Raw genomic sequence first — 23,510 nt, 5'->3', positions numbered from 1 at the left:
GGTGATGCAGTGCCACCGAGGCTGTGTGGCTGTTTTCACACAGCGTTATAAAACCAGCAGCGAATGCACACACCTCTAATATCCGGCCTCTCTTTGGAAAGACTTCTTACTGGAGAGCAGAAAACACCTCTGAGTGAATATACTTTTAAGCAAACACAATAAATATCATACCGTAAGTGAGGGGGATAATTATCACTTCCTCAAAGCATATAATCTTTACATTTGAGCTTTCAGGAAAACTGAAAAATGATTTGCATTAAATACCACAATTCCATAAAATGAACCCTTCTGTTTTGTGTTCATTTTACACACTGGTGGTATTTAATGCATTTTTTCCCTAAAGAGTTTTTTTTGTTTGTTTGTTTTTTTTACTGTTACCACCTTAAATTCTTTTTCGACAAAGAGCAGTGTAAGTCAATAGGCAAGTGTATCTCCTCTAATGAACCACGGATATCAATTCCACGATATTTAAACGACAAATACCTTTTTCTATTGGAGATCTTTCTTAGATTGAAGGCTGCTCATTGAGGTTATATTAGTGCTACTGCCAAGTGTCTATGTATATGCGAAGAGCATACAGACAGTGTATGGATTTTCCACACACATACACACACACATTTATAGTGCAGAGATGACAGGTTTAGGCCTTCAGCGTATTTACTGAAAATACAAAATTTTATATTTATATATTTTTATACCCATTTGTGACATTGTGAATGTTTCAGAAATTCTAATAGTGTCAAATATGAATGTGTAAGAAATGACAATTTTCATCAGAAGTCTTCAGACAATTAAAGTTATCTGCACTAATGAAAGGGAAAAGTTACAATTTCATCCTTGACACAGTACAATTTCCAACTATTTTCTGTGCAAGATTGCTTGTAAATCCCTTGACAGTCCTAAGCATCATCAAATATAGATCAGAAAATGTATCACCAGATAAAAGTCCAACATCTGGCACTTGCGAGAGTGGGAAATACTTTATCTTTTATCAGGCAAATTAGCTGGAGCAGAAAGGCTTTTGCTAAATCAGCCTCATGGAGGTTTCCATGCCAGAAAGTCTTACCTCAGTAGGTAATTGTTTCTTATCTATAAATTAGTACTAGGAAGAAAACCGCTGAGTTTCCTAGGCACATAAGCATTTTTACTGCTGTATAAATCTGAGCTAAATTAGAAAACTGACAACGGATACACGGCCCTCACTATTCTTGTGTCCTTGCTCTGCTCTTCACCCGGCTGAGATTCTACGGCACATTACATACACTCCCTTATATACATCCTCAACTCACGTGCGTCTGTTTCTCACACATCCAAGGGACAAAAGCTCAGCTGTGATTAAACCCAGGCCTTCACCAACTTCCTGTCTATCCCCCCCACGCAGCCAAAGAGCACATCACTAGCCCAACTCATCTCACTCTAAATCCATGACTGCTGTACTCACGGGGCCCTGGGACACAACTGAATTCTCATGACACATCCATAGGCCATTCTCACTCCTTATCCTAGATCGACACTTCCTGTCTTCTCAAACCCCTGACCCCCTGCCTTGCCCTTCCCCCTCCCCATCCCCATTCCCCTCTGAAGACCCTGTTTCCTTTTCAGAGAAAACTGGAACAACAGAAGCCAACTCCCAGTCTCCCACCACGTGTACCAGTCCACCAACACCTCTGCCCATATCCTCCGCCTTACCTCCTACTTCCACGGATAAACCGTCTCACGCCACCATCTAAAGCCACTGTGCATCAAATCCTGTCCCATTTCACCTACCCCAAGATCCTGTTCCAGCCATTTTCCCGTTCCCTCGGGGGTAACCAATTTCCCCTTCTAATCGCTCTTCTCCATCAGCATGCACTGCTGCTTCCCTCATCTTAAAAAAAGGACTCCCTGAGTCCACCCTCCAAGCGCTGCCCCATTTCTCTGCCCTCCGGTACAAACGTGCCCTGCCCCCGCAAAGGAGTTGTCCTGATTCACTTTCTTCGCTTCCTCTCATTTTCCATCCAAGCAGGCGTTTCCACTCACCGCCATCACCCACGAGGCGCTGAGTCCACGGGGAGGGGGTTCTCGGGCCTCACCTCACTGGCCCCGCCGGGACGTTTCACCCAGCTGCTCGCTCCGTCCCCTTTCGACCCCTTCCTGGCGCGGCGCCCAGGGCATCATGGGCCTCTGTGGTCCTGCCGCATCGCTGGCCATTCCTCCTGGTTCCCCGAGCCCCGAGCGTCGGCGCACCGCAGCCCCAAAGCTCGCCTTCCAGCCTCCCCTACTTCTCCCGCCCGCAACAGCCTCACGGCCTCGCATGTTTTATCCACGTGTTGACGACTTCCAGACCTCCATTTCCAGTCCCGAGCTCTCTCCTGCACCCTGGACTCAACTACCCCATTGCCTGCTCCACGCCACCTCCTGGCTGTCTAATGGGACCAAATTGCAGTATAACCCAAACTAAATGGCTGATCTCTCCCTGCAAAACGTGCCCCTCCCGACCCGGCTGCTCCATCCTTCCAGGTCCTCTGGCCAAACACCTAAGGAGTCACACTGCACTGGCCTCTCATTTTCACAACCCACGTCCAATCCACCAACAGCTCCTAACAGCCCCAGCTTCGAAACACACCCAGAATCCGACCAACTTCTTACCACCTGCATGACGCCCCTGAACTGCTGTCTCCTAAGCAGTCTCCCTGCTTCCGCCGCTGCCCTCTTGCAGCCTGTCTGCAACGCCGCAGCCAAGGTAAGGAGCACGCAAGCTTATGTCGCTCTTCTGCCCCAAACTTCCAAGGGCGTCCCATCACTGGAGCGGACGTGAAGTCCCGGAAGAGCCTGCGAAGCTGCTCCGCCCATGCCCCGGCCCCCCCTCTCTGATCTCTTCCCCCACCCCCACCCTGCTCCTCACTTAGTCTACGCCACAAAACTACCACGGTCCCCCACCCTGACCCCGGTTTCCCCAGCAAGTCGGGCAGCATCCAGCCTGAGCGTTCGCACTTACGTCTCCTCTCACTGGTACATTCTTCCCACCTGTAAGTCTTCCTTAAATGCCACCTTCCCAGTGGGCTTCTCCCTCGCCACCCACTTCAAACTGCAAACTCACTCTCCCTTCCCCAGTATTCCCAATCCCATACCCCTCCCACAGCTATATATGCCTTATCTTTTACTCACTCATTTGTTTCTCATCTGTGTCCTTTTACTGGAATGTAAGCTCCATGAAGAAGGAAACTGTGGTCACTATGGTTTACTGCCGTACGCCAGTACTTGGCACACAGTAAGAATAAATCAATATTTTTTTAATCAGTCCATCAATTAAAATCTGACTCTAGATCAAGAAAGATACTGTAGGTGAAGCTACTAGCATGTGCAAACATTTTAGGAACCATTTGGTTTTACAGAATTTGAAACAAACGGGAAAGATAGCATCAACTGGCCGTATCCTCCTCAAGCTGAAGAATCTCAGTTGAAGCACAGAGTGGTTACAAGGCCACACAGCTCTGAACACAGATAAAACTAGCGCACGATACAAGAAAACACATCGGCAAATATGCATACATAGGAAAAGCTGTAACATTTGAGCTAAAGTTATCCAAGGACAGACTTCTCTTTTGTGACAATGAAGCAGGCTTTACTAATTAAGTCAAATCATGCTTTTTATGAACCCCAAGGCAAGAAGAACACAGACACATATAGACGTTCAGTATGTGTGCATGTATTCTGTTGGCCAAAAACATCTTACGGAGAAACCCGAATGAACATTTTGGCCAAGCCAATATATTTATTATCATCTTTATATTTGCATATATATCAACAATATATATTTGGACACTTTAATAACGGGCTGCCAAGTTAACTTTCAGTGGTAGAATTTATTTGAATAGTTTAAAAAGTGTCAAGTCCTGTAATTAAGAACATGAAAAGATCTCTTAAGTGTTTCATTTAGACTTAATCATTTGAGGGAAAAATTCTATTCCATAAATGTATTAGGCAAATCTGGGATTCAAGAAGGTCTTGAGACAGTCTTCACAAATGACAATGGTCTACTGAACTTAATATGTGATGAATAACATCACTGAGCGGCCTTCTCTTTGGTTGAATCGAATCGACCAGATTATGAATGTCTGTACAATGTTCCGTAAGTCACACATACTTCCACCTCCATCACTGAGACAGGCAGTGTATCAAGAGCAGCTCTGCGCGAAGACGGCCTCACCTGATCGTGCATCAGCGCTGCAATGTGTGTTGTTTTGCCTCCGGGGGCCGCACACAAATCTAGAATCTTCTCTCCAGGCTGAGGATCCAGAACATGACTTACTACAGCAGATGGCAAATTCTATAAGGAAAAAAAAAATTAATTTGTTATCAGTGACTCGAGATCATTTTAAGTTTCAGAATCAGAGGACGTAAAGACACGACACATTAAAAACTGAACTCTAATATAAAGACACTAAAACACGTATGTGGCCACTGAAGATTCAGTGATTCCCCATCTAGAGATGATAGTGATGCTTCACCCCAACAAAGATAACGTTAATGTAATGGCCAAAGAGGACAGAAATTTCCAATCCAACGTAATACGTTAAGAACCTTCTGGTATGCAATCAGTTGAAAGCATGAAATAGTCCCAGTGAAGAGGCTTAATTAAATATTTAAACGATGACAAAGTTTCCCTAAAACAATTTCATCTACTACCTTTCTCTACAGTATTTCTCAATCCTGGCTGCACGACAAAATCACCTGGTGAGTTCTGTCTTTTGTTGTTTTTAATGTGCAGTCATCTAGAATAGTTAAATCAGAATTTCTGGCAATAGGGCCAGACATCAGTGTTTTTAAGATCTCCCCAGGTGCTTCTAACGTGCAGCTAGCTGTGCAGCCTTGCTACCGCTACAGCCATTCTCAACCTTAGCTGCAAAACCAGAACCACCTGGGAGAGCTTTTCACCATCCTGACCCAGGCCCCACCCCAGCCAGACCAACTAAAGCCCATTCACGTGGTAGAGTCCAGGCAGCAGCACGTATTAAAGCTCTCAGATTATCCAACCTCATCTGGCTTTTAAATCAATTATTTCCAAGAAACCAGGCAATGAAAAGATCAACTTTGGAGCACCATTTTTGATTCCAGATAACCTAGAATGCAACTATAATATAACTGAAAACAGCTGTTGTAAATATTTAAGTATTAAACCTTTCACTGTCAATCATTTCAATCGTGAAAGACATCAAAGGCGTTTCTGCAGTTCTGTGGATTGTGGTCAGACAAATCAAAAGTTTCCTTTGTGGTTTTGAAAAACCAAATAATATTGCACATTCGTAATTTTAATGATTGTGTGCGACACTCCAATTAACTTTATAAAGTACATCCTTGTGTAACTTCAACTGCTACGTGAGAAATAATCAATTATCACCAGCCCTTTACAACCGCCTCTCCTCAACAAGGAACCCACAATGTGAAGCTCCCACGTTAGCTGTTGCAAACAAGTAACAGTACAGATTTGGGGATAATGGTTTACAGAGAAAGGCAAGGCAAGAGGCATCAAAAAAAAAAAACCCCACAAATTTCACCAGGGATTTTCCCAAGTATATAATTCTACCTCTCTGTAAAGTACCTTCAATAATCGCACAGAATGGACAAAGTATTAGTTGCCTAACTCTGGGGCTTACAAGGTATTCAGCCAATCACCCTATGAACTACCTCATCTTCACAAGAGGTTGCTGAACATCATTCAAGAACTGGTATCAGTGTTCTTCAGTTACAGCCAGTGCAGGCTTGTGATAATATATTCAAGGAGCCCAGCACAACACCACACTTTTTAAAAGGCTGGCAGGACTGCCCTAGTGGCGCAGTGGTTAAGAATCCGCCTGTCAATGTAGGGGACACAGGTTCGAGCCCTGGTCCGGGAAAATCCCACATGCCACGGAGCAGCTAAGCCCGTGCACCACAACTACGGAGCCTGTGCTCTAGAGCCCGAGCTCCTCAACAAGAGAAGCCACCGCAGTGAGAAGCCCGGGCACCGCAACGAACAGTAGCCCCCCGCTTGCCGCAACTAGAGAAAGCCCGCATGCAGCAAGGAAGACCCGACACAGCCAAAGATAAATAATAAATAAAATAAATAAATTTAAAAAAAAAAAAGAAGAGCACTCTTGGGAACTGTTTCTCTAAAAAAAAATTTTTTAATAAAAATTAAATAAAAAATAGAAAGTAATAAAAAAGGCTGGCAGAAACTACTGAAGAAGATTCTACGTAACCGTGTATGACTTTATATTAGGTTATGCATCCTAACGGTTTACATCATCACTAATGTAGAATCAGATGACAAACGTAAATCTGTTTTTCTATTTGTTCACCCCAGAATTAATCTCTGGGTTTATAAAATGACTTTTGGTTACACACTAAGCAGAGTAGAAAGCAAATGTCATCTACGCTTAAGTTAGGGTACAGATGCTACTACCTACCAATTGTGCGACCTTATTCAAGAACCTGATCAGATCTGGCCTTTAGTATCTTCATGTTACATTGCTAATAATAAAATAATAAAAACGCCACCTAACAAGCAGACTGTAACAAATCATATGAGCTAATGTACATGAAAGTACATCATAAACTGGACAATGGAAAACAAATTACTTGTTATATCACAGCAATTGATAACCGTCTGACCAAAATCTGCTAGTAGTAAACCATGTGAATCTCACTCAGACTTACACATGGAACAGTTACATGTATAGCAACTGCGTGCTTTATTTAGGGGTTAATAGTGGAAATGGAAAGCAATCATTACAATAAGCTAAACTAAGTAGTTTTTTTTTTTTTTAACAGCAGTTACAGACATTTTATAATAAGAAAAGTACAACCATATTTATTAAACTTGAGGGTAGGAAAGAGGAAGGAAAGCACATTCAGGAAGAAGCTCTCAAACTAAAGCTCAGAACTGGTGCCTGAAAGAAATGACACAGACCCTGCCGTCTCACACGGCGGAGCCTTTCCTTTCCTAAGGGTGAGCCGGAGTCGCGGCAGCGCCCTGCGCACGCCTTCTCACCCTATGTACTATGCTTATTATCCTACGATAAGCACCGCTGGGCAAATGAAGGGAGAAAAGGTAGTTCATCACTTGAGAAAAAGAGAAAGTGCTTATTACTAAGCTTTTCCTTACTACTTAACCAAAGGTAAATCAGAAAACATAAATACACTGCAAAAAAAAAAGTTAATAGAAGCGAAAAAACAAACCCTTAGATTTCAAATAATTCGCTGAAGTATATTTCAGTGTCACTAAGTATTTTGCTTTTACAAATACTTACTTGTAAAAATAAGTAGCTAGGCAGTACGTTGTCAAATGAGGGGCTCAGATACACTGGGTCTGTCATTCTTACGCCTACACCTCTGAAAAACAGGAAATCTAACATTACTCAGTATAAATTAGACAATCTACACAATCTCCATTTCTAAGAATATACGCAAGTAACAAGTCAAATATAAGATGTTCTGCCTTTTTAAAACCTTTTTTACTCAACACCAAAATACTTAAAAGTGTTCCTGTGAAGTGTTTCTGGATTTTTACCCACAGTAGAGTAGGCCACTGGGAGCACTAAAAAGGATAAAGTCACATAAAATTTTCATTTGAGCACCACTGCATTCCTTTAGAGATCTGCACGGACTAAAAAGTGAAGACCATCTGAGTCTTTATTCACTGATGCATTCTCATCTTTCTGGTAACAGATTTATGACCGCTGTTATGAGCCTTTCAATTCAACAAACATTTTGTGATCCCTTCAGTTTGCCAGGCACTATGCTTGGTACTTGTATGAAAAATAAAAACATATGTTAAGAATCATGCTGGTGATAAGCCATGACAAACGTGCCACACTGCTTCCCTCTCATCTCGTTAGAGAGTAACTGCCCAGTACTGACACCATCCACAGGATGACCTCTGCCACCTCTGTCCCCAGCTGTGAGTGGCGGTGGACCTGATCGGAGCAGGAAGGGCCAGGGCCCAGGATGGCCTGGTGGACGGGGATCCACTGAGACAAACCTCGCAGTCAGAGAGGCTGTCCAAGGGGACAGGAGGTACACAAGCACACTGTTAGAGAAAAGCCAAGCGTGGCCAGCTGCACAGATCACACGAGAGCGCGCGAGAAGACGGGAAAGTCAACGTGCTGTTCAGGGATTAAAGGGGCACGGAAAGAAGAACGGGGCCCGCAGACACAGCACGTAGGTAAGTTCGGAGTTTATGAACTGACCGTGGCAAAGAAGCACCTACACAGACGTGTGTACCCTACGTGATGTAGATGGGCTAATTTTACTCACAACACTTCTGACACCACACGTGTGGGCTTCTCTCTCACCCACCAACTCTCCACCTCTCTGGACACCAAGTGGGCGTCCTACAATTCACTTAACTTCTGACAGACTGCCTGGGGTCATCGTCAGGATCCACAGGTTCAGTCCAACAAGACTGGCCCCGCTCCAGGTGCCAGCTGCACCTCCCAGGCTGCGACCTGGCCTTGTTACTGACTGGCTATGAATTTGGAGGCTCCCAGACTCCCTCCTCAGCTTCGACAATTCACCAGGATAACTCACAGAACTCAGGAAAACAATTTACCTGTCTGCCTACCAACCGGAAGCTTTGGGCACATGAAGGTAAATAAAAGGAAAGGCTCTTAAATACAGGAAACAGTCGCATGTAGTAACACTAATATATTTAAAAATACGTCAACAGTAAACCACTGAAAAAAAAAAAATACATATATATATATATATATATATACACACCCAAGATGGGCATCTTTTGTATTAAGGAAGGAAGTGCTGTAAAATAATTCTGAATTTGTGTTGGCTGTATTGAGTGTACTGCTGAAAAATACTGGGTTCTTGTTTTCTGTTGCTTTTTGTGCGTGCATGCATGTGTGTGTGTTTGGGTATTTTTTTCTTTAACTGACAAGCCATGATGAGAGGTCTTGGACCACTGCTTTTCCCCTATGTGAGTCAATACACAGTGCTGCTGTGTGTGTATATTTTGTGTGTGTGCATTTGCTAATTTTTATTATTTCTAGTTTTTCATTAAATAAGTTTGACTTTCTTTTCTGTAAAAAAACAACAACAACAACAACAAAATCAAAAACTGATGACTTCACTTGCGGTCACCAGTTTACTATGAAGGATACAACTGGGGAAACAGCCCAACAGAAGGGATGTGTCGGGCAAGGCGTGAGAGGGGGCATGGATACACCACCCTCCCAGCACCTAGATGTGTTCACCAACCTGGAAGCTGTCCAAGCCCCTCGTTCAGTGGCTTTTAGGGAGGCTTCATCACATGGGCATGACTGATTAAATCAGACTGGCTAGCTCAGTCTCCAGGCCCTCTCTCCTCCCCAGATCACGGGGATCTCTCCACCCTCTGATCACGTGCTTGGCTACTCCGGCCAACAGCCCTGTCCTGAAGCTGCCGGACGGGGGTACAGAAGCACTCTTACCACTCCTGAGATTCCAAGGGCTTTGGAAGCGGTATGCCAGCAACCTGGGACATAGATCAAATTATTTATGTATTTCTTATTATGCCAGAGCAGAGTAAGTTTATGCTGACCCTTAAGAGTGAAATAATTTCTGCAGGCATTTGTGGACCGTCACTGCAGTGGGTCTGACTACCAATGTTAACTCCTTTCTTCTTCCCATGCCTTTTACCCTCACTCATCTGTGCAACACTTGGTATCTTCAAATCTGCACCTTTCATCAGAGTTAAGCCTCATCCTTGCTCCAGTCAGGATCAAATCAAACCACTTCTTAGTTAAATAGTTCTTGCCCCTGAGCAGAAAAAACGCAAAAGAAACTTACGAAATGTCACTGCCTCACGTTCAAAAGTCAGTCCTTTGTTGAGAGACAACTGGGGCACTTACCTTGATCAACACCTTGCCCCCAGCGCAAGCATCTAGACCCACTACTGAATGCCTTGAATCATCGCTCAAGTGACTCTATCCTGCAGGGCTGCAGTCCTCTGCAAAATACTGAAACGAACACTTATACACCTGCCTTCCTAACCCAGTTCCCACCAGTGCTTCAAGTTCTGGCTCCCCTTGCGCTATCTCCCTCTGACCACGCCTACCAGCACAAGAGTGTCCATCTGTACAGTATTTAATTTAAAGTAACGTGACAAAATAATTTAAGCCAGTTATTGTTCAGGTATGGGCTGACATGTTTCCTTTAAAACTATTTCTGTACCATATATCTCCACATAATAATGCAAAATGTAACACCTCATAGGATGAGCAATCTGTTAGTAAACTAATCTATCTCTGAGTCTACTAATGGTTCAACTCAGCTGGCATTCCAGAAACCAAAGGGCACAAATTCACTGACTGTACAAATGTACTGTTAAAAGAGTTGGCCCTAAGTTTTAAAAGAATATAAATAATAAACAGTGTCTAAATGCCACATTTCTTTGCTGTGGAAGCACACTTTTTCTCACATAGGCAGAGAAAGAAATCATAATGGCCTACCTGAATGCTGAGTTTAAAAATCAATAGTTTTTTGGTTTCCTAACAAGATGGAGAAGTAGTAAGACCAGAGCTCACCTTCTCTCATGAAAACATCAAAATCACAACTAACTGCTGAACAACCATCAACAAAAAAGGGCCAGAACCTACCAGTAAAGATATACTACTTCCAAAGACAAAGAAGAAGCCACAGCGAGGCAGCAGGAGGGGCACGTTCATGATACAATCAAATCCCATACCCGCTGGGTGGGTGACACAGAAAATGGAAAATAATTATATCACAGAGGTTCTCCCACAGGAGTGAGAGTTCTGAACCCCATGTCAGGCTCCCCAGTCTGGGGGTCTGCATCAAGAGGAGGAGAGGCCAGAGTATTTGGCTTTGAAGGCCAGTGGGGCTTGATCACAGGAACTCCACAGGACTGAGGGAAACAGAAACGCCACTCTTGGAGGGCACGCACAAGGTCTCATGCACACCGGGACCCAAGGGAAAAAGAGGTGACTTCATAGGAGCCTGGGCCAGACCTACCTGCTGGTCTTGGAGGGTCTCCTGGGGAGGGAGGGGGCACCTGTGGCTCACTGTGGGGACAAGGACACTGTTGGCAGAGGTACTGGGGAGCACTCATTGGCATGAGCTGTCCTGGAGGCCACCATTTTGAAGCCAAGACCTGACCCCACCCAACAGCCCTTAGGGTATAGTACTGGGATTCCTCAGGCCAAGAAACAAACAGGGTGGGAATACAGCCACACCCATCTGCAGACAGACCGTTTCAAGTCTTCCTGAGTCCACAGCCACCTCTAAACACAACACTTGACATGCCCTACCCACCAGAGGGACAACCCAGCTCCACCCACCAGTGGGCAGCCTGTGGGACTGCAAACACAGAGTTACACAAAATGAGACAGCAGACAAATACGTTCCAGACAACGGAACGAGAAAAAACACCAGAACAACAACTAAGTGAAGTGGAGACAGGAAAAGAATTCATAGTAGTGACAGTAAAGATGATGCAAGATCTCGGAAAAAGAATGGTGGCACAGACCAAGAAGATACAAGAAAGGTTTAAGAAAGAGCCAAGAGATTTAAACAACAGAGTTGAACAATGAGGAAGAAGAACGGATAAGTGAGCTGGAAGACAGAATGGTGTAAAGCACCGCCATGGAACAGAAAAAAGAATGTTTCAGAGACCTCTGGGACAACATTAAAAACACCAACATTCACATTATAGGGGCCGCAGAAGGAGAAGAGAGAAAGAAAGGACCTGAGAAAATATTTGAAGAGATAATGCCTGAAACCTTCCCTAACATGGGAAAGAAAACAGTCACCCAAGTCCAGGAAGCACAGAGTCCCATACAGGATAAACCCAAGGAGGAACACACCGAGACACATATTAATCAAACTGCCAAAAATTAAAGGCAGAGAAAATATTAAAAGTAAAAAGGGAAAACTAACAAATAAAATACAAGGGAATCCCCATAAGGTTATCAGCTGATGTTTCAGGAGAAACTCTGCAGGCCAGAAGGGAGAGGCACAATATATTTAAAGTGATGAAAGGGAAGAACCTGCAACCAAGGGTACTCTTCTCAGCAAGGCTCTCATTCTGATTTGACAATGAAAAGCTACGAGAATTCAGCACCGCCAAACCAGCTTTACAACAAATGCTAAAGGAACTTCTCTAGACGGAACAGAAAAAGCGACAACTAGAAACAAAATTACTAATCGGAAAGCTCACCAGTAAAAGCAAACATAAAGGTAGGAAATCATCCACACATAAATATATCAAAACCAGCAATCGGGGGCTTCCCTGGTGGCACAGTGGTTGGGGGTCTGCCTGCTGATGCAGGGGACACGGGTTTGTGCCCTGGTCCGGGAGGATCCTGCATGCCGCGGAGCGGCTGGGCCCGTGAGCCATGGCCGCTGAGCCTGCGCATCCGGAGCCTGTGCTCCGCAACAGGAGAGGCCACAACAGTGAGAGGCCCGCATACCGCCAAAAAAACAAAAACAAAAAAAACCCGCAATCGTGAGGAGAGTACAAATGCCAGATACTGAAAATGCACTGGAAATTAAGAGACCAGCAACTTAAAACAATCTTGTATATATATGAAAGTCATGGGAACCACAAACCAAAAATCTACAATAGATACACACACAAAAAATAAAAAGCAATCCAAACACAACATGAAAGATGGTCATCAAATCACAAAAGAACAAAAGAAGAAGGTAAGAAAAAAGACATACAAAAACAAATCCAAAACAATTAACAAAATGGCAATAAGAACATACATATCGATAATTACCTTAAATGTGAGTAGATTAAAAGCTCCAACCAAAAGACACAGACTGGCTGAATGAATATAAAAACAAGACCCATATATATGCTGTCTACAAAAGACCCACTTCAGATCTAGGGATACATACACACTGAATGTGAGGGGATGGAAAAAGGTATTCCATGCAAATGGAAATCAAAAGAAAGCTGGAGTAGTGATACTCATATCAGACAAAATAGACTTTAAAATAAAGACTGTTACAAGAGACAAAGAAAGACACTACATAATGATCAAGGGATCAATCCAAGAAGAAGATATAACAACTGTAAATATATATTCACGCAACACTGGAGCGCCACAATATATAAGGCAAATGCTAACAGCCATAAAAGGAGAACTCGACAGTAACACAATAATAGTAGGGGGACTTTAACACCCCACTTTCATCAACAGACAGATCATCCAGACAGAAAATCAACAAGGAAACACAGGCCTTAAATGACACATGAAACCAGGTGGACCTGATTATGTACAGAGCATTCCATCCGAAAGCAGCAGAACACACGTTCTTTTCACGGGCACATGGAACAATCTCCAGGATTAATCACATGCTGGGCCTTAAATCAAGCCTCAGTAAATTTAAGAAAATTGAAATCATATCAAGCATCTTTTCTGACCACAACGCTATGAGATTAGAAATAAATTACAAGAAAAAAAACTGTGAAAACACAAACACATGGAGGCTAAACAATATGTTACTAAACAACCTAATGGATCACTGAAGAAATCAAAGAGAAAATCAAAAACTACCTAGAGGCAAATGAAAACAAAAGCACAATGATCCAACACCTATGGGACACATCAAAAGCAGTTCTAAGAGGGACAATCTTACCTCAGGAAACAAGAAAAATCTCAAATAAACAACCCAACCATACACCTAAAGCAACTAGAGAAAGAAGAAAACCCAAAGTTAATAGAAGGAAAGAAACCATAAAGATCAGAGCAGAAATAAATGAAATAGAGACGAAGAAAACAAAAGGAAAGATCAATGAAACTGAAAGCTGGTTCTTTGAAAAGGTAAACAAAACTGATAAACCTTCGGCCAGACTCATCAAGAAAAAGATGGAGAGGGCTCAAATCAATAAAATTAGAAATGACAAAGGAGAAGTTACAATGGACACTACAGAAATACAAAAGATCATAAGAGACTACTACAAGCAACTATATGCCAATAAAACAGACAACCTAGAAGAAATGGGCAAACTTCTATAAAGGTACAATCTCCCAGGACTGAACCAGGAAGAAATAGAAAATATGAACAGACCAATCACAAGTACTGAAATTGAAACCGTGATTAAAAAAATTCCAACAAACAAAAGGCCAGGACCAGATGGCTTCACAGGCAAATTCTATCAAACATTTCCATAAGAGTTAACACTTATCCTTCTGAAACTCTTCCAAAAAACTGCAGAGGAAGGAACACTCCCAAGTTCATTCTACAAGGCCACCGTCACCGTGATACTAAAACCAGACAAAGATACCACAAAAAAAAGAAAATTACAGGCCAATTATCACTAATGAACATACATGCAAAAAATCCTGAACAAAATACTAGCAAACCAAATCCAACAATACATTAAAAGGATCATACACCATGATCAAGTGGGATTTATCCCAGGGATGCAAGGATTCTTCAATATATGTAAATCAATCAATGTGATACACCACATTAACAAATTGAAGAATAAAAACCATATGAGCATCTCAATAGATGCAGAAAAAGCTTCTGACAAAACTTCTGATAACCCATTTATGATAAAAACTCTCCAGAAAGTGGGCATAGAGGGAACCTACCTCAGCATAATAAAGGCCACATATGACAAACCCACAGCTAACACATTCTCAATGGTGAATAGCTGAAAGCATTTCCTCTAAGATCAGGAATAAGACAAGGATGTCCACTCTCACCACTTTTATTCAACATAGTTTTGGAGGTCCTGGCCACAGCAATCAGAGAAGAATGAATGAATGAATGAATGAATGAATAAATAAATAAATGAATGAATGAATGAATGAATGGAATCCAAATTGGAAAAGAAGTAAAACTGTCACTGTTTGCAGATGACATGACACTATACATAGGGAATCCTAAGATGCCACCAGAAAACTACCAGAGCTCATCAAGGAATTCGGTGAAGTTGCAGGATACAAAATTCATATACAAAAATCTCTTGCATTACTATACACTAACAACAAAAGATCAGAAAGAGAAATTAACAAAACAATCCCATTTACCCTTGCAACAAAACGAATAAAATATCTAGGGATAAACCTACCTAAGGAGGCAAAAGACCTGTACTCTGAAAACTATAAGACACTGATGAAAGAAACTGAAGATGACACAAACAGAAAGATATACCATGCTCTTGGGTTGGAATAATCAATACTGTCAAAATGACTATACTACCAAAGGCAATCTACAGATTCAATGCAATCCCTATCAAATTACCAATGGCATTTTTCACAGAACCAGAACAATACATTTTAAAATTTATATGGAAACACAAAAGACTCCAAATAGCCAAAGCAATCCTGAAAAAGGAAAACGGATCTGGAAGAATCAGACACCCTGACTTCAGACTATACTACAAAGCTACAGTCATCAAAGCTATATGCTACTGGCACAAAGACAGACTTGTAGATCAAAGGAACAGGATAGAAAGCTCAGAAATAAACCCAAGCACTTATGGTCAATTATTCTATGACAAAGGAGGCAAGACAATACAATCGAGAAAATACAGTCTCTTCAATTAGTGGTGCTGGGAATACTGGACAGCTACATGTAAAAGAATGAAATTAGAACATTTTTTAACACCATATACTAAAATAAACTCAAAATGGATTAAAGACCTAAATGTAAGACCTGATACTATAAAACTCTTAGAGAAAAACATAGGAAGAATACCCTTTGACATAAATCACAGCAATATCTTTGTGGATCCACCTCCTAGAGTAATGAAAATAAAAACAAACAAATGGGACCTAATGAAACTTCAAAGCTTTTGCACAGCAAAGGAAACCATAAACAAAATGAAAAGACAACCCACAAAATGGGAGAAAATATTTGCAACAGACAAGGGATTAGTCTCCAAAATATACAAACAGCTCATGCAGCTCTATATCAAAAAAACAAACAACCCATTCAAAAAATGGGAAGATCTAAACAGACACTTCTCCAAAGATGACATACCAATGGCCATGAAAAGACGCTCAACATCATTAATTATTAGAGACATCAAAACTACAATGAAGTATCACCTCACAACAGTCAGAATGGCCATCATCAAAAAGTCTACAAACAATAACTGCTGGAGAGGGTGTGGTGAAAAGGGAACCCTCTTGCACTGTTGGTGGGAATGTAAATTGGTGCAACCACTATGGAGAACAGTATGGAGGTTCCTTAAAAAACTAAAAATAGAGCCACCATATGATCCAGCAATCCCACTCCTGGGCATATATCTGGAGGAACTCATTCTTCAAAAAGGTACATGCAGCCCAATATTCATTGCAGCACTATTTACAATAGCCAATGCATGGAAGCAACCTAAGCGTCCACTGACAGATGAATGGATCAAGAAGATGTGGCACATATATACAATGGAATATTACTCAGCCATTTAAAAAAATGAAATAATGACATTTACAGCAACACTGATGGACCTAGAAATTATCATACTAAGTGAAGTATGTCAGACAGAGAAAGACAAATTTCATGTATCACTTATATGTGGAATCTAAAAAAATTATACAAATGAACTTATTTACAAAACAGAAACAGACTCACAGACTTAGAGAATGCCCTACAGTTACCAGAGGGGAAAGGTGTGGGGGGAGGGAAAGACTGGAAGGTTGGGATTACCATGCACCCATCACTATGTCTAAAACGGATAACCAACAAGGACCTACTGCATTCATAGCACAGGGGACTCTGCTCAATACTCTGTAATAACCTACATGGGAAGAAAGTCTGGAAAAGAATAGATATGTGTATACGTATAACTGAATCACTTTGCTGTCACCTGAAACTACCTCAACATTGTAAATCAACTGTACTCCAATAAACAATAAATTTTTTTTTTTAAACTCAACAGTTTCTTAAAAGATGGCTGCCTCCTACTCCCACCAACAAAGAAAACAGTACTCAGAAATCTGTGGACCCAGTTAGTGGAACCACCATGTCAAATAAGAGGATAAAGCAAGTACCACTAATAACGAGCTAAAGGAAGCAGTCAAGCTATCAACTCCCCATTACAGACCCAAAGGTTCACACAGCAGATGTATGCATGATCTTCAGAAGGCGCTCCAAGGAGAAGATAGTATTTGTTCTCGGCCATTTGGAAAGTACCGCTATCTCTAGCCTATTTCCTTAGAAGTACTGCTATCTCTAGCCTATTTCTTTAGAAGTACTGCTATCTCTAGCCTATTTCTTTAGGAGAATTAATTTCAACTAGAAATCCAAATGGCTTTAATATAAAAAACTGTCCCAGGAATCAGGGATGTGGCTCTGTCCGAGCAGGATAAATTCACAGCTTTCAGCATGTTTCCATCAGCTGTCAACTTTGGAATAACAGAGCTGTCCACAGGATTCCTAAAACAGCCTGAAAACACTAAGCGAAATAAGACACAAATGAACCTACCTACAAAATAGAAACAGACTCATAGACATGGAGAACAGACTTGTGGTTGCCAAGGGGGTGGGGATTGGGGAGGGGGTGGACTGGGAGGCTGGTGTTAGCAGATGTAAGCTATTACATACAGAATGGATAAACAACAAGGTCCTACTGTACAGTACAGGGAACCATATTCAATATCCTGTGATGAACCATCATGGACAAGAATATAAAAAAGAATGCATATGCATAACTGAGTCACTTTGCTGTACAGCAGAAATTAACACACTATAAATCAACTATACTTAAATTTTTAAAAATTATAAGAAACTGGATTGTCCACCGATTTAATTTATTCAGCGCCTGTAGCAACTGGAGATGATTTTAACATAACCTGGATTTTAATTCGGTGTAAGTCCGAACATCAGTTTTTGACCACAAGTATTCATGTGAGTACTGGCTTCCTGGTAAACTTTTTAGTTAAATATTTTTTCTCTTTTTAACATTAAAACCATAAGCTTTTCTTTTCACACAGACTGTTAAAAAAAGATCTGGAGAGGTGGCCTAATTCATCCTTTGTCAAGATAAGTAATGTTTTCCAAAGATACAAAACTTTTTAACTTAATATACAATAGGCTCCTTAATCTGCGCATTTACTCTTTTACCTAAAAGGATATTTCCCTCAAAAATGGCAATACGGGCTAGAGTATTTTCCAGTTAAATTTATACTAAAAAAAACAATCATTCATTTAATGCAACTAGATATATATACATATTTTTTTAAGGTTGGTGAAGTATATTTCCGTTAATAGAAAACAGAGTTAAGGCAGCCACATCTACATCTGGACTAAAAAGCCCTTTGCTCATTAAAGTTTTCTAGATATATTTTTCACGTTGTTTTTCATTTTCTTTGAACGACAGAAAGGATGCTTATTTCCCCCAAATGGCATTTGCTGACATACTTCAGTTCAGGGAGCCTGCTGAAGATCTCTTTGCGGCTTAGTTCAGAAATCCCATTTCCAAGAAATATTTTTGTTCCATCAAATTCTTTGGCTCCTTTCTTGCATTTGCCTTTAATATCAGAGTACACGGAAACAACATCTCCACCTTTCATAACTAGAGAAAGAAGAAAATCATATCACACTGATCTATCTGTACTTTAGCAGAATAGTGAAAATTCTTTAAGCTTTAAGTTTTCAAGCTTTAAGACTGGGGACGCCTAGGGGCATCAGCAGTGGGCATGAAGCAGACTAACCCCTATCACTGTAACCCCTAATAGAAAACGTAACTTTTTACTTTCAAACGTTTGCCAACAATAAATCGAATTGATGCTTTTTTTTCCCTAGGAAAACAAAGATACAGAAGAGTCTTCACAACATCTGACCTCAGCCGGAAGTCTTTAGCTGAGCAGAAAAGGAAGGATATCTTCTATTTAAATTATTTTTCCCAAACCTAACATTCCCTAAGAGGGTAAATTAAGAATACTAAGATTCATCCCAATATTTAAGATTCTAGCCTCCGAATGTTCCCCTCACAAATGACAGGACAGCAGCCTGAGGTTTTAGGGCAACAGAGTAAAGAATACAAAACAAAATTTCACTGACATCTTACGCTCTATTTATTAGTCCTGATCCTGTAAACATCATCACACACGTCCTCAAAGGGAATAAAAGAAATGGACACAAAACCCATATACGGATGCCTAACTTGTTAGTCCTTATCAGGTATATCTCTCAACCGGCTATACTAAATGCAAAACTTGGAAAATATCTTTATTAAAGTAAATCTGAAATATATCTGAGGATGATTTAATAAATTTTCCATTTGATGATACACATAAATTTTAGTGGCTGTTCTACAGAGAAACCTAAACATTATACTCACATTTTGATGCTGACACAATTCCTGGAACATAGATGTGGGCTCCTCGTAAGACTGCATTGCCACACTGGGCTCCAACAATAACTTCACAGGGCTGTTGTTTTATATTATTCCTAGGGATGCAAGATGAGAGAAAGTGAACAGTGATACACCTCCAACGCCTATCAACCTTTTCAGTGTTTCAATCTGAACCCTAAGTACATAACCTCTTTGGTCTTCACTGTCCCATAGGAATGCCACTAATGAATAAATGAGAAAAAGGTGAAAAAGATAAATACGGAAGAAATAGTTTTATAAAATAATTACAAAGAAGATGGACACTTGAGAAAAAGAAAATAGAAAGAGGATCCTATTGCAAGATAGTAAGTGGCACCAAAAACTGCTTCATCAAATACAACAAACTAGTGAATATAACAAAAAAGAAGCAGACCCACAGATATAGAGACCAAAGTAGTGGCTACCAGTGGGGAGAGGGAAGTGGGGAAGGGCAAGAAAGGAGTAGGGGATTAATAGGTACAAACTATTGTGTATAAAATAAGCTACAAGGATCTATTATATGATACAGGGAATATAGCCAATATTTTTTTCTTTATTGAAGTATAGTTGATTTACAATGTTGAGTTAGTTTCAGGTGTACAGCAAAGTGATCCAGTTTTATATAGATAGATATACAGATATAGATATTTCTTTTTCAGATTCTTTTCCTATATAGGTTATTACAAGATATTGAATATAGTTCACTATGCTATACAGTAGGACCTTGTTGTTACCTATTTTATATGCAGTAGTGTGTATCTGTTCATCCCAAACTCCTGATTTATCCCTCGCCCACCCCCTTTCTCCTTTGGTGACCAAAAATTTGTTTTCTATGTCTCTAAGTCTATTTCCATTTTGTAAATAAATTCATTTGTATCATTTCTTTTTAGATTCCACATGTAAGTGATATCATACGGTATCTGTCTTTCTCTTTCTCACTTACTTCACTTAGTATGATAATCTCTAGGTCCATCCATGTTGCTGCAAATGGCATTCTTTCAGCAAAATAGCCAATGGTATAGCCAATATTTTATAACTATAAATGGAGCATAACCCTTAAAAATTGTGAATCACTATACTGTACACCTGTAACTTATGTTGTACATCAGCTATACCTCAATTTAAAAATAATTAGGCAGGACTGAGGTCACAGGAAATGACACACAGGCTAGAACAGGAAAAGGGACCCCTTGGGGCCCAGCTCTGATGCGTTTCATGTTAGAATGGACATGATCAAGTGTTCCTATTCTAATCGCCCAATGAAGCTTTATGTGGATTAAAATCACAACCCCCAAAGGAAAAAAAAACCTGCTTCATCATTTAACAAGCATTACTGTTTCATAACAGCATTAGGAGAGAAGAGAAATGAAGTCCCTGCCTTCAAAGACTAAAACAAACAACATACGAGGCATTCAAAAGTATTTCTAAAGTGGGAGATTGGTGCACAGTAAGTTATTAATATTCTAAACTAGACAAAGGTAAGTCTTCTTTTCTTCCTTTACTATCCAGCTTTTTTGAGTGCTCTCCAAATTCTCACCTCCCATCCATTCCTCAAATCACTGAAGCCTGGGTCTCACTTCCAACACTCAGAGCGGCCTTTTTCAAAAGTCAGGAGTGCCTATGTGATTACCCCAAACAAACATCTTGAGCACTGCATGTCTGATGGGCTTCCCTGGTTGGCAACATTTCACATGTGCCGTCATAACTCCTTGCTGGGGGAATTAAGTGCGTTTCCTTCCCATGATCTCTAAATGATCAAACCTCGGTAAACTTCTCAGCTTTATCCTCCTTCCTGGTCCCACATGCTCACTGCCCATTCTCTAGCTATCTCTAGAAGAGGTTCATTCCCCCAGGTTCTAAAGCATGCCAAGCAGCTCATCTCACTCTGAATCCTAAACCTTGGCAATTTCATGATCTCAATAATCACAAAAATTACCCACATATTTTTTTTTAATTTTATTGAAGCATATTTGATTTACAATGTTGTGCTAATTTCTGCTGTATAGCAAAGTGATTCAGTTATACACATACATATTCTTTTTCATATTCTTCTCCATTATGGTTTATCAGAGAATACTGAATATCTCACTGTGCTATACAGTAGGACCCTGTTATTTTTCTTTGAACACTTTATCAACACGGCACATTTTTTTTTTTATACAGCAGGTTATTAGTCATCCATTTTATACACATCAGTGTATACACGTCAACCCCAATTGCCCAATTCATCACACCACCACCACCACCCCCACCGCTTTCTCCCCTTGGTGTCCATACGTTTGTTCTCTACATCTGTGTCTCAATTTCTGCCCTGCAAACCGGTTCATCTGTACCATTTTTCTAGGTTCCACATACATGCGTTAGTATACGATATTTGTTTTTCTTTCTGACTTACTTCACTCTGTATGACAGTCTCTAGATCCATCCATGTCTCAACAAATAACCCAATTTCGTTCCTTTTTACGGCTGAGTAATATTCCACAACTTCTTTATCCATTGGTCTGTCAATGGGCATTTAGGTTGCTTCCATGACCTGGCTATTGTAAATAGTGCTGCAATGAACATTGGGGTGCATGTGTCTTTTTGAATTATGGTTTTCTCTGGGTATATGCCCAGTAGTGGGATTCCTGGGTCATATGGTAGCTCTACTTTGTTTTTTAAGGCACCTCCATACTGTTCTCCATAGTGGCTGTATCAATTTACATTCCCACCAACAGTGCAAGAGGGCTCCCTTTTCTCCACACCCTCTCCAGCATTTGTTGTTTGTAGATTTTCTGATGATGCCCATTCTAACTGGTGTGAGGTGATACCTCATTGTAGTTTTGATTTACATTGCTCTAATAATTAGTGATGTTGAGCAGCTTTTCATGTGCCTCTTGGCCATCTGTATGTCTTCTTTGGAGAAATGTCTATTTAGGTCTTCTCCCATTTTTGGATTGCGTCGTTTGAGCTGCATGAGCTGTTTATATATTTTGGAGATTGATCCTTTGTCCACTGATTCGTTTGCAAATATTTTCTCCCATTCTGAGGGTTGTCTCTGGGTGTTGTTTATGGTTTCCTTTGCTGTGCAAAAGCTTTGAAGTTTCATTAGGTCCCATTTGTTTATTTTTGTTTTTATTTCCATTACTCTAGGAGGTGGATCCAAAAAGATCTTGCTGTGATTTATATCAAAGAGTGTTCTTCCTATGTTTTCAGGACCTTGTTACTAACCCACACGTTCTAATGATTAGCCTTTCCAGACTGATTACCTGCAGGTAGCTATATATACATGTCCCACAGTTATTTCAAACTCAACAAGTCCTGAACAATGTTATGATTCTCTGACCCACTCCTCAAATCCTTGCTAACACCCCAATGCTTTTCATCCTCCTATGTTTCCAGTCTTGAACAAAGTGCCATTATCTATCTGAATAGACAGACTGGAAAGCCTGGCATCATCTGAAATCTCTTCTTCCTAAAACTTCTAACATTCACTGAGTTACCAAGTGATGCCACCTCTAATTCTCTGACAGGTCTTCCGGGCCCATCCCCTGACATCAGACGTGCGTCACCTCTTAACCTGATCACTGAGATAGCTTCCACGTTTTATCTTTGGTCGCTTTCAGATCCTCCTGATGTCTCTGGTGTTCTTTGGTTCCATTCTGAAGTACCTAGATACGGATTTATCTTTACTTTTGGCTTCAGACATTGTATTTCTTAAATCTGACTTTCATCAATTCTGGAAAATTCTTTGTCATTATATTTTTGAATATTGTCTTTCCCCATTATTTCTAATCTATACATCTGGGACTCATTAGAAACGTGTCGTGCCTCTTCATTCTTTTTTCCATGACTCAGTTTCTTACTTTCAACTGCTTTACCTTCTTTACCTGCTGCATTCTGGGTAATTTCCTATGAGTCATCTTCTAGTTCATTAATTCTCTCATCTGTTGGGTCTAAGACTTCAGTTTAGCTCATTGAATGAGTTTTTAATTTTAATGATATTTTTATTTCTAGAAATTCTTTTTCAATTGGTTTTTTCCCTCTTAGGGTCTTTTATGTTTTAGATTCTTCCTTTGTTTTTTTATCATGTCAAGGACACTGATGTTACAGTCTCTACCAGTTAGCTCTATTTGCTACAGTTCTGGGGGAATCTAATCCCTTCAGTTTGTTGTATACACTGGTCCTCACTAGTGGTGGTTTGATTCCTAGTGCA

General features: G+C 40.7%; 1 protein-coding gene across 5 annotated transcripts in view; it reads right to left on the bottom strand.

The window, feature by feature from the left end:
* NSUN6 (NOP2/Sun RNA methyltransferase 6) overlaps positions 1–23,510 on the bottom strand; it is a 91,608-nt gene that overhangs the window by 34,400 nt on the left and 33,698 nt on the right. For all 5 annotated transcript variants that reach the window (XR_016391865.1, XM_022580623.3, XM_022580618.3 and 2 more), the window contains 4 exons: positions 19,283–19,392; positions 18,361–18,514; positions 7,272–7,353; positions 4,190–4,309 (listed from right to left, as the gene is read on the bottom strand). Coding sequence is in view for 4 of the 5 variants with exons in the window: in XM_022580623.3 (XP_022436331.1) it covers positions 4,190–4,309; positions 7,272–7,353; positions 18,361–18,514; positions 19,283–19,392 (466 nt within the window). In the remaining variant the exon portion in view is untranslated. The remainder of the gene's footprint in view (positions 1–4,189; positions 4,310–7,271; positions 7,354–18,360; positions 18,515–19,282; positions 19,393–23,510) is intronic.

Source organism: Delphinapterus leucas, chromosome 2 (assembly GCF_059928025.1).
Source record: "Delphinapterus leucas isolate spDelLeu-1000000601 "Yukka" chromosome 2, BTC_Dleu_Yukka2, whole genome shotgun sequence".
In the NCBI taxonomy this organism is placed as follows: domain Eukaryota; kingdom Metazoa; phylum Chordata; class Mammalia; order Artiodactyla; family Monodontidae; genus Delphinapterus; species Delphinapterus leucas.
This window is presented reverse-complemented; position numbering and strand designations above follow the sequence as displayed.